At 48.9% G+C, this 11,263-nt stretch overlaps 1 protein-coding gene across 1 annotated transcript in view; it reads right to left on the bottom strand.

The window, feature by feature from the left end:
• Nucleotides 1-783: 783 nt before the first annotated feature.
• The window catches only part of LOC310649015 (B-cell CLL/lymphoma 6 member B protein-like), a gene marked incomplete at its 3' end in the record, with an annotated part of 13,871 nt that continues 3,391 nt past the window's right edge, over nucleotides 784-11,263 (bottom strand). Inside the window, exons 3-10 of the mRNA XM_083377263.1 lie at nucleotides 11,016-11,081; nucleotides 7,165-7,320; nucleotides 5,511-5,903; nucleotides 4,979-5,076; nucleotides 3,656-3,841; nucleotides 3,339-3,469; nucleotides 2,172-2,309; nucleotides 784-915 (exon numbers count right to left, since the gene is read on the bottom strand). Of these exons, the coding sequence (XP_083233389.1) occupies nucleotides 784-915; nucleotides 2,172-2,309; nucleotides 3,339-3,469; nucleotides 3,656-3,841; nucleotides 4,979-5,076; nucleotides 5,511-5,903; nucleotides 7,165-7,320; nucleotides 11,016-11,081 (1,300 nt within the window). The remainder of the gene's footprint in view (nucleotides 916-2,171; nucleotides 2,310-3,338; nucleotides 3,470-3,655; nucleotides 3,842-4,978; nucleotides 5,077-5,510; nucleotides 5,904-7,164; nucleotides 7,321-11,015; nucleotides 11,082-11,263) is intronic.

Genomic DNA, 11,263 nt, shown 5'->3' on the forward strand with positions numbered 1-11,263 from the left:
TCCAAAGAGGGGAGTAAGGAAGGTGGGAGGGGTGAGGAGGTAATTCTGGGTCAGCCTCCCCCCACCAAGGGTGTGATTCCCATCATCCCCCCAACCAGCAATGGGATGATGGGAATTGTAGTGCCAGCTGAAAAGAATAAGATGAAGGGAAAGTGCTGAATGGGTGGGTGGGTGGGAAGAGGCATGAGAAACGGTAACAGAGGACCTTTTGACCCCTCCCCTCTCCTTCCCCACCTGCTGGTAGTCCTCGACTTACGATGCCAATTTGGGACCAGAATTTCCGTTGCTGTGTGAGTCGTGCCTGATTTTGTCACCTTTTTTTTTTGCCACGATGGTTAAGCCAATCGCGGTGGTCGCTAAGTAAATCGTGCCCGATTTTGCGACCTTTTTCATCGCGGCGGTTCAGCAATCCGCTTTGGCGGTTAGGGGCGCCCTACGGTCGCTAAGTGGACCCAGATCTCTCTATTTATTGACTTTGCTCGCCGGAAGGCCGCAGAAGGGCCCGGGAGAGCCTGTCCCCCGTCATAAATACGAGCCGGTTGCCAAATCACCTTAACTTTCATCCCGCGACCGCAAGGAGGCTTGCAACGGTCGTAAGTGTGAAACGCAGTCGTTAGTCCCTTCTTCCGGCGCTTGAAAATCGAAGATTGAAAAGTGGAGGGTTGGTTTTTTTTTCTCCCCCCACGGAGCAACTTCTTCGTTGGCAAAACATGGAGTGTCGGATCCTTTTCCCGCCCCGGAATTGGGCCCGTCGTAGTTCGGGACGGAGCGGGAGTCCCGGCCTCAGCGGGCGCTGGCGTAGGGGCCGTCCAGCACCTGGTAGCGGATCTTGGTGTTGGTGACGGCGCCGTGTTTCTGCCGCAGGTGCAGACGCAGTTGGCTCTTGTGGCGGAAGTGCAGGCTGCATTTCTCGCACTGCGGAGCAGGAAGCAAGCCGTGGTTACGAAGGATGGGCATCGGGGGGGGGGGGGGGAAGCAAAGCGACGCGGAGCTGGTCCGGTGGGCTCCCAGGGGGGGGTGTCTCCGGGCCTGGGGCTGTCTGCTGGCAGACGTTTCGTGACCCAGCTGGGGAACGTCATCAGTGCTAGGAGGAGGAGGAGAAGGGGGTGGTTGAGGAGGAGGAGGAGAGGAGTAGAAGAAGAGGAAGAGGAGGAGGAGGAGGAAGAAGAGGAGGAGGAGGAGGAGGAGGAGGAGGAGGAGGAGGAGGAGGAGGAGGACTGTGGGTCCCTGGTGCTCTCTGAGCTGGGTGGTTTCCTTGCAGACGTCTCATGACCCAACTAGGGAACCTCATCAGGGCTAGAAGGGAGGGCGTTGGGAGGAGGAGGAGGAGGAGGAAGAGGAGGAGGAGGAGGAGGAGGAGGAGGAGGAGAAGAGGAGGAGAAGGAGGAGAAGAAGAGGAGGAGGAGGAGGAGGAGGACTCTGGGGTCCTTGGTGCTCTCTGAGCTGTGTGGTTTCCTTGCAGACGTTTCAGGACCCAACTAGGGAATGTCATCAGGGCTAGAAGGGAGGGGGGTTGCAGAGAGGAGGAGGAAGAGGAGGAGGAGGAGGAGGAGGGGAGGAGGAGGAGGAGGAGAAGAAGAGGAGGAGGAGAAGAGGAGGAGGAGGAGGAGGACTGTGGGTTCCTTGTTACTCTCTGAGCTTGCTTGTTTTCCTGCAGACGTTTCAGGACCCAACTAGGGAACGTCATCAGGGCTAGAAGGGAGGGGGGGGTTGTGGAGAGTATTGGAGGAGGAGGAAGAGGAGGACTGGGGAACTCTGGGAATTGAAGTCCGCCCATCAACTTGCCGCGTTTGAGAAGCCCTGCTCCAAAACGAGACTCGGCCCTCCCTCCAACCCTCCCTCCTCTCACAGCCCTGACGATGTCACCTAGCCCGGCCTCGAGACGTCTGCCAGAAACAATCCAGGACAACCAAGACCCTCAGATTCGAACCCGGAGCTCCCTCCCTTCCTCCCCCCTCCATACCGTTCTGTTTAAGCCCCGTCCCCTTGGAAGAGCCCACCCTCCCTCCAACCCCACCCAGAATCCAGATGCCCAGCAGTGCCCTGGTTCCATTCCCCCCCCACACACCGGCTCTTCCAGAAGACCTGTCTCTCTCCCCCTCCCCAAATTCTCAATGGGGCAGCTGACCACTCCCCCCAGGGGGAGAAGACACCCCGCTTTCGCCGCTCACCTGGTAAGGTTTCTCCCCGGTGTGGATGCGGAGGTGGCTTTTGAGGGTCTGCAGGTGCCGGAATCGAGTCCCGCAGGTGCCACACGGGTAGGGCTTCTCCCCCGTGTGGATCAAGACGTGAGCTCGGAGATGGGCCACCTGCGAGGGGAACGGGGGCACATCCAGTGAAGCCCCCTCTTTTTTTGGAGGGGTGGGTTTGAGCCCACCCTACACCTCCACAGGTTTCATCTCTACCCCGGGGCGAAGTTGGTTAGATAGGTTGTTGTGTCACACACCCCCGTCGAGCCTCCACAATCAGGGGCAGTCTACCTCCCACCCAGGAAGAAAAAAAAAGCACGATGCTCGCTACATGGGGGCAGGGGGGCTTGTCTTTGACACCCCCCCCCAGCCGTCTCTGTTTGTGTTTTGTTTTAGATTATTTCCTTTCCTTTCCTTTTTAAATCAAATAAACGCTTTCGCTGAGCAATCCTGACTTTCATTTATTTACTTTGTTATTTCTTAAAATCAAACAAGCTTCATTGACCCCCGGCGCAATCCTGATTTTCTTTTCTTTATTTCTTTTTCTTTATCTTTTCTTTATTTTTACTTATTTATTCCTTAAAATCAAACAAACTCGTTCGACCCAGTGAGCAACCCTGCTTTTGTTTTGTCTTGCTTCCTTTTTTAAATGCAGTAAATATACTTTTTAGAGCCCTGAGCGATCCTAATTTTATTTTATTTATTGCTTCTTAAAATAAAGCAAACTCTTTTGACCCACGGAGCAATCCGGATTTGCTTTCGTTTCGTTTTTAAATAAAATAAATAAACTTTTTTTGACCCACGGAGCAATCCTGACTTTATTTCATATTATTTATAAATAAAAATAAACTCTGCCATGTGCTTGCGTTTCTAAGTGATCATTTTTGCAAACGATGTTACTTTGCAAAATTAAAAAATACAGTTTCGAACTCTGGACTACGAACTACTGACATGAGTCGGTACATCTCGAGATAGAAAAAAAAAACCCACCTCCAAATCATTATTATTATTATTATTATTGAGTTGGAAGGGACCTTGGAGGTCTTCTAGTCCAACCCCCTGCTCAGGTTGATGGTGGTGGCCACCATTTTGACTTTTTTGACCCACAGGGGCCCACTTATCAGGTGTGATCCCCTGGCATCTCCTTACCTGCACAAAACAAGATCCACACATCTCACACTTGTAGGGTTTCTCTCCGGAGTGAATGCGCAAGTGCGTCTTGAGGTTAGCCGGCCGGTTAAACTGGGCCCCGCAGACGCCGCAATGGTAGGGCTTCTCTCCTGTTGGCCGGAAGACAGAAGCGGGGAGGGTTTTGGAGCACCCAACCTGCCGATTGGTCCTTTGCTCTGTTCCTTTAATGGGTCGTAGATAGGTGGACTTCAACTCCCAGAATTCCCCAGCCAGCCCTGGTGGCTGGGGAATTCTGGGAATTGAAGTCCACCTGGCTTAGGAGGCTCCCTGCCCACCTGCATGCAAGGACCGATGGCTGGCCAGGCTCCCCTTGCCACGGAAAGTGGAACTGCAGAAGTGGCACTTGTAGGGCTTCTCCGGGGCACCTGGGGCTGGGGCTGGGCTGCTCCCCTCCTCTTCCTCTTCCTCTTCTTCCGGGAGGTACTGCAGATCACAGGACTTGCAGCTGGAGGATCCACTGCCTGGGAGCAAGGAAAGAAATGGACTTTGCGCGCTCTCTCTCTCTCCATCTATGTATCTCTCTCTATAGATAATATCTGTCTATCTATCCATTCATCCATCTTCCACCCATTTTATCTATCTATATATCTATCATCTATCTACCTGTCTGTCTGTCTGTCCATCCATCATCTGTCTACCTATGTATCTCTTTAACTCTATCATCCATATATCTACTGTATCTATCTATCCTTCCATATTCCACCCATTTTATCTATCTATCTATCTATCTATCTATCTATCTATCTATCTATCTATCTATCATCTCTCTACCTATGTATCTCTCTATCATCTATCTATCTATCTATCCATCCATCCATCCACCCATCCATTATCTCTCTATGTATCTCTTTTTCTATCTATCATCCATCTACTGTATCTATCCTTCCATCCATCTTCCACCCATTTTATGTATCTATATATCTATCATCTATCTACCTGTCTGTCTGTCCATCCATCATCTGTCTACCTATGTATCTCTTTAACTCTATCATCCATATATCTACTGTATCTATCTATCCTTCCATATTCCACCCATTTTATCTATCTATCTATCTATCTATCTATCTATCTATCTATCTATCTATCTATCTATCATCTCTCTACCTATGTATCTCTCTACCATCTATCTATCTATCCATCCATCCATCCACCCATCCATTATCTCTATGTATCTCTTTTTCTATCTATCATCCATCTACTGTATCTATCCTTCCATCCATCTTCCACCCATTTTATCTCTCTCTCTCTCTCTACCCATCCATCCATCATCTCTCTCTCTCTCTCTCTCTCTCTCTCTCTCTCTTTCTACCTACCTCCCTTCATCTTTTTCCGGGTAGCTTGAAGGTTTTTGACAGCGGCCAACCGCTTTTGGGGCAGAGACACGCGCCCTCTGCACATGCCTCCCAAACCGTTCCTTCTGTTACAGGCTGGCTGTGGCCAGGCCCGAATGCAGTTCGTTCTCAACTTACGACCGTTTGTCTAACGACCGTCCTCCAGCTCACGACCGCAGCGGGGGCCCTGCAGTGCCGTGATTTAAAATGGCGGCCGGGGGGGGAGCCCCTTGTTCTCACTCACTTTTCCCCTTGTTGCCGACTCACCAGGGCCTGCTCCCCTTTGAAGCTCCTTGGGGGGCTGGGGAGACAGCGAGGGGGGCGCCGGGTTGCAGATGGAGCACGGGGGGTCCTCAGGAGGCCTCCTGGGAGGGGGGAAGAGGATGGTGGGTCAGCCCAGCCTGGACCCTTTGATTGGGCCTCTCTGGGCCCCCGACAGACCCGTTCCTGCTGCTCCAGACCCCCATCGTCCCCCCCAGGACCCCCCACCTTAACCTTAATTCGATGTACCCCCAAATTTCTCGGCTCTTGCAAAGCCCCAGGAGGCAAAACCTGGGGGAGATGGTGCAAAAGAGGCCCCGAGAATGGGGAAAAAGGAAGGAGTGGCACTCGGCACACGCACAGGGGCTACCCTTCCGGCACAACTCGCCCACTCCCGACCTGGCCGCGCCCAGGAGCTTGGGAACTACATTTCCCAGAATCCTCCAGCTGGCAGCGGCCACCGTGACACCCCCCCCCAAGCAAGAAGTGCAGAAATGAGGGAAAGCCCTCTGTACGTGCTCAGAGGCCCTCTCGCCACGATGTCAGGGGCTCTGACCTGGGAGACGGGCCCGCCTGGCCAGAGGGGCTGGCCCCCTGCTGGTGCAACAAGGAACTGAGGACGATGAAGCGGTACTTCTTCCAGTTGCAAGCTTTGGGGTCCGGAATTGGGGTGCAGCTGCTCGACTCGGCGGGCGAGGCTGGGTGATCCACCGGGAAGAGATCCCCGGCGCCCGGCGACCCGACAGGACCCGATTCCTCCTCGGCAGGGCGGAAGGATGCAGGCGGCGGGGCCCCTTCGGTGGTGGCTCCTCGGGAAAAGTGGGGTGCGATGGAGCCCCGTTGCGGTGCGGGGTCGTCTTCCAGTGGCCGGCACATTTGGCGGAGCGCCTGGGGGTCCAGAGTGGGGAGGAGGAAGGTCACCCGGTCGTAACTGCGGGGATCACACAGATAAGAGTTGGGGGGGGGCTCAGAGATCCTCTCCGTCCCCCCCCAAAAAAGCTACAGGTAATCCTCGCCTTACGACCACAATTCAGCCCCAAATTTCCATCGTTAAGCGAGACATTTATGAGAAAGTGAATTCTGCCCCGTTTTACGGCCCTCCTTGCCACCATTGTTAAGTGAAACACTGCAGCCGATAAGGACGTTAAGTCAACCCGGCTCCCTTTGCGCACTGGAAGGGGATCACGCGACCGTCATAAATGCGAGCCGCTTGCCCAGCGTCCGAAGTTTGATCGGAGAGGCTGCAACGGCCGTGAAGGGTGGAAAAGCAGTCGTCATTCGCTTTTTCCCAGTGCCGTTGAAACCTTGGCCGCTAAACGAGCAGGTCGTAAGTCGGGGACCGCCTGGATTCCGAGCACAACCGGAGCAAAGCCGTGAGTCAGAGAGGAAAGTTATGCTCAGAGACTCTCTTGCCAGAAACCCCGGATTGAGGCCCACTTCCGAGAAGGAATGGGAAAGGGTCCTGGGACCCCCAATCTTCCCCTTGTTCTCAATTCGAATTCTCCCTTTACACCTTCTTTGGTCCCTTTCTTCGCCGTTTCAAAGTGGGAAGCAGAGATGACGTTCTAGCCCACTTTCCCTCAATCTCAGCTAGTTTAAAGTGGCCGAGATTGAGAGAAACTGCTTAAATCTCTCGCCGGGAATCCCAGGCTGGCTGGGAACTCTGGGAATTGTAGTCCCCACGCATCCCGAGGGCTCAAGATTGGGGACAACTGCATCCCTCAAAGCCGGCGAAGGCGAGGCAATTCTCCGGAGAGGGCAGGAAAAGCTTTTTTGCTTTGTTTTAGCAAAGAATTCAATTATTTTGTTCCATTTTTAAAAGAAAAACAATGCTGGAACTGCTTCCATCCTGCGACGAGATCTGTAACGCCATCCATCATCCACGTCTGCCTACCCCAGGTCCTTGGCAAGGACGCGAGAGGTAGACACAAATGCCAAGTCCAGTCTGAACATCTGGCTGACTGTGCGATGATCAATAATAATAATAATAATAATAAAGTTGGAAGGGACCTTGGAGGTCATCTAGTCCAACCCCCTGCTCAGGCAGGAAACTCTAGTCTACACCATTTCGGACAAAGGGCTGTCCAGTCTCTTCTTCAAAACGTCCAGTGTTCTATTCCTGATTTTCCTCCCCTTCCCCAGTGTTAAGAGGAGCCCCACCCCTCCCTCTAACTCCCCCTCCCTCCCCGTACCTGGCTTGGAGGAAACGGTGACAGCTCTGGACTACATGTTCCATCTGCAAGTAGGAGGCGGCTACCAGCACCGCGGGCGCCGTGCCTGGGCTGAGCAGGAGGCGGGAGGTGTACATAAAATCCAGGAGGGCTTGGAAGCCCACCGGCTCAATGGAGCTGTTAGGCATATGGTGTTAGCCTACAATGTTGGGTTGAAAATATATTAACCATAATGCTATGTCTTTAAGATGTTAATTGGCCAATGGGTGTGTAAGTGTTCTCATGGCCATAAGAGGAAGCTAGGAACGTAGCTTCTCTCTCTCTCTGAATTCACTGATCTCTACTGTTACTGTTTTTTGCTCTGCTGTTGGTTTACTACTGTTGTAACCTAAACTGTGTATTGACCTCTGGACCGGTAAGAAGACTTTGTGACTTGGACTGTTTATTTTTGACTGTGCATTTTTGTTCTTACACCACCTCAAAAGTAAACTACTTTTTGTTTTTATAACTCAGTGTATTCTTGTGTGACTTTTTCTACTCAGTACCATTCCTTGTCTGTGCAACTCTTTGATAGCACAAGGAGACCTCTGCACAAATAAAATTCCTTAACACTGGTTATGGGCCCAGGCCTGTACTGAGAGTTAGTACACACAGTATTCCTAGCTGAGTTTGTGTTAGTTATTTTTGGTGTAAAATGGCACAGGAACTGTTGTCAGGCATCTCCTGGATAACCCGGTTGGATGGGACAAACTATGTTTCCTGGTCCACGAAATGCTGCTTGCTTTTGCGCAAGGAAGGACTATGGACTGTTGTAAATAACCCACCAGATACTACTGCTTGGGATCCAGATGATGAAGAGGATGCAAAGAAGTTAGACAACTTTAAACGAAGCAACGAGAAAGCTCTTTGCATTATTGGACTAACACTGAATGACCAGCAGCTTGTCCATATTCGTGGTGAGGAGTCTGCTGCTAGGTGTTGGGATGTTTTGCGAAGGCTTTATGTTCGTGACAGTGTGGGTGCACATATACACCTTACACGTAAGCTGTTTAGGGCTCGTCTGCAGAAGAATGGAGATATGCTGACCCATTTAAATTACATGAAGGCAGTTTTTCAAGAGCTTCATGAAAAGGAGCTGATTTTTTCAGAGTTGCATCAGGTCTACATTATTCTGTCATCTTTGGATGAGAGTTATGATGAGTATGTTTCTTCTTTGGAAGTCCTGACCAGAGAGGAACTGACATTGACTAACATTACTGGGAGACTGCTGGAAGAGTCCAGAAGGAGGCGTGACAGAGACCAGCTGAGAGAGACACAGCCACGAGAGGAGCAGCAATTCACCACTGCTTACAACGTCAAGAAATGTTATTCTTGTGGGGCTAGAGGGCATATAGCCAAATTTTGTAGAAAGGGTAGAAAACAGAATGTAAATAGCAGCGGAAAGGCTAAGAAGGGCATTGGTTTGGCTATTTCTGATGAATCAACATCCAGAAACAATGAATTGTGGGTTGTTGATAGTGGGGCTTCACAATGCATTACTAAAGTGAAGGATAGGTTTATTAATATGAAAAACAGCAACCAATATGTTTCACTAGCCAACGGTTGGAGGATGAAGGCCTCTGGTGAAGGTAATTCCTATTGTCCATGCATTGATGAACAGTTACCTATGTTATATATACCTAAACTAAGATTCAACCTGTTATCTGTAAGGGAATTGGTTAAGGTTGGGTTTGTGGTAACATTCAGAGGGGAGCAATGCACTATTGAGAGGAATGGAACCTGTGTAACTGCTAATTTGAAAAATGGTTTATTCGTTCTCACAAGTAACCAGGTTAGTACAGTTAAAGCTAACTCAATATGTGAGAACAAGAAGCCACATGATGAATGTATACATTTATTGCATAGGCGGTTAGGGCATGTAAACTTTAACTCACTACGTAAAACAGTTGAGTTAGTACAAGGACTTAAACTGAAGCCATGTAGTAAGTATTTGAATTGCAATGCCTGTAATCAGGAAAAGAGTAAGGCAAGTCCGGCAAACAGGATAAACAGCTTCAAAACAACTGTACCTTTGGAAGTTGTGTTTGCTGACTTAATTGGACCCATGAAACCAAGTTTAGGAGGATCATGTTATATTTTAAGTATATTGGACCACTACTCTCGTTATGGTTTTTGTTATCTGCTTAAGTCAAAGGCAGACACTTTTCAACAATTTGCAAACTGGCTGAAGTTTGTGGAGAGAAAAACAAAGAGAAAGGTTCAGTGCATAATCACTGATAATGGTACTGAATTTACAAATAAGCGTTTTGTTGATATGTTAGAATCTGCTGGCATTGAGCATAAACGTTCAGCCCCATATAGGCCTCAACATAATGCTTTTGTTGAGAGACGTGGGCAAACGTTACAAGCCATGATGAGAACCATGTTAAGAGATTCAGGCTTAACAGATAGACTATGGGGGGAGGCAGCAAAATGTGCAAACCATGTTCTGAATATAGTTGTTAATACTTCTACTGGTAAAATACCATATACTATATGGCATGGTAGAAGACCAAACCTTGATTACCTGCACACGTTTGGCACCCCAGCTTGGGTCCACATTCCTGCACAACTCAGGAGTAAAGGCCAACATAGGGCTAGGCAATTATACTTCGTAGGTTATGAAGCTAACCATAGATCCTATCGTTTCTGGGAACGAGGCACAACTAATGTATATAACAGTGCATGTGCAAAATTCCTTGAGCACGTTGGTTGGGATAGGTTAGAGCAAGAAACTGTTAATACTGATCCTCTAGTGTTTGAGGACTCCTCTGATAATGTAAGTAGTAATGATAATACATCTCCTGTAAAAGATGAAGAGGAGATAGGGGAGATTAAAGATGAATCAGAGGAAGGAGAGGAGTCAGAAATTCAAAGCCCTGTAATTCCTTGGCGTTCAACGCGCATTAGACATCCACCTGATCGCTATGAAGCTAGTATATGTCAAGTTAGTGTAGAGCCATCTAACTATGATGAGATCAGGATGTATCCTGAAAAGGAACAGGCATCATGGAAAGCTGCAATGAACAGGGAGTTAAAGTCTTTGCAGTCATGTCTATCAGTGTTATGTACAGAACTGCTAGTGTACAAACAATTATTGTTAGATATGGGTTTAGATGTAAATGATCCATTCATTGTATATGAGGACAATCAAGCTGCGATAAAGATGGCTAATAATGCTGCAGTAAGAACAAGATCTAAACATACTGATCTTCGTTATTTAAATGTCAGACAATGTGTCAAAGATAAATTAATACAGCTAGAGTATTGCCCATCTGATGTAAATATTGCAGACCATTTTACGAAGGTACAAAGTGCTGTGAAACACAATGCTAATTGTGAAAGAATGTGCATAAGATTGTAAGAGTTATATATTATTCTACCCAAAGGGGAGAATGTTAGGCATATGGTGTTAGCCTACAATGTTGGGTTGAAAATATATTAACCATAATGCTATGTCTTTAAGATGTTAATTGGCCAATGGGTGTGTAAGTGTTCTCATGGCCATAAGAGGAAGCTAGGAACGTAGCTTCTCTCTCTCTCTGAATTCACTGATCTCTACTGTTACTGTTTTTTGCTCTGCTGTTGGTTTACTACTGTTGTAACCTAAACTGTGTATTGACCTCTGGACCGGTAAGAAGACTTTGTGACTTGGACTGTTTATTTTTGACTGTGCATTTTTGTTCTTACACCACCTCAAAAGTAAACTACTTTTTGTTTTTATAACTCAGTGTATTCTTGTGTGACTTTTTCTACTCAGTACCATTCCTTGTCTGTGCAACTCTTTGATAGCACAAGGAGACCTCTGCACAAATAAAATTCCTTAACAGGAGCTGGGCAGGGTCAGGACGCTGACTTCGTGGCCTCCGTGGCCCAAGAAGACGGAATAAAAAAAGCCACTGTCGAAAAGAGAGGAACAGCGAAGGACTCAGGATAGGGACCGTCCAGAGCGGACTACGAATCCCAGAGGCCTCACCCTTGCTTGGGGTGGGAACTTTCCTCTTGCTAGAGTTGCCTACTACACCACCTCAGTCCCCTGCCGTGTTTCTCAACCTTGAGTGCTTTAAGGCTGGTGGACTTC

Source organism: Vipera ursinii, assembly GCF_947247035.1.
Source record: "Vipera ursinii genome assembly, chromosome: Z".
Taxonomy (NCBI): domain Eukaryota; kingdom Metazoa; phylum Chordata; class Lepidosauria; order Squamata; family Viperidae; genus Vipera; species Vipera ursinii.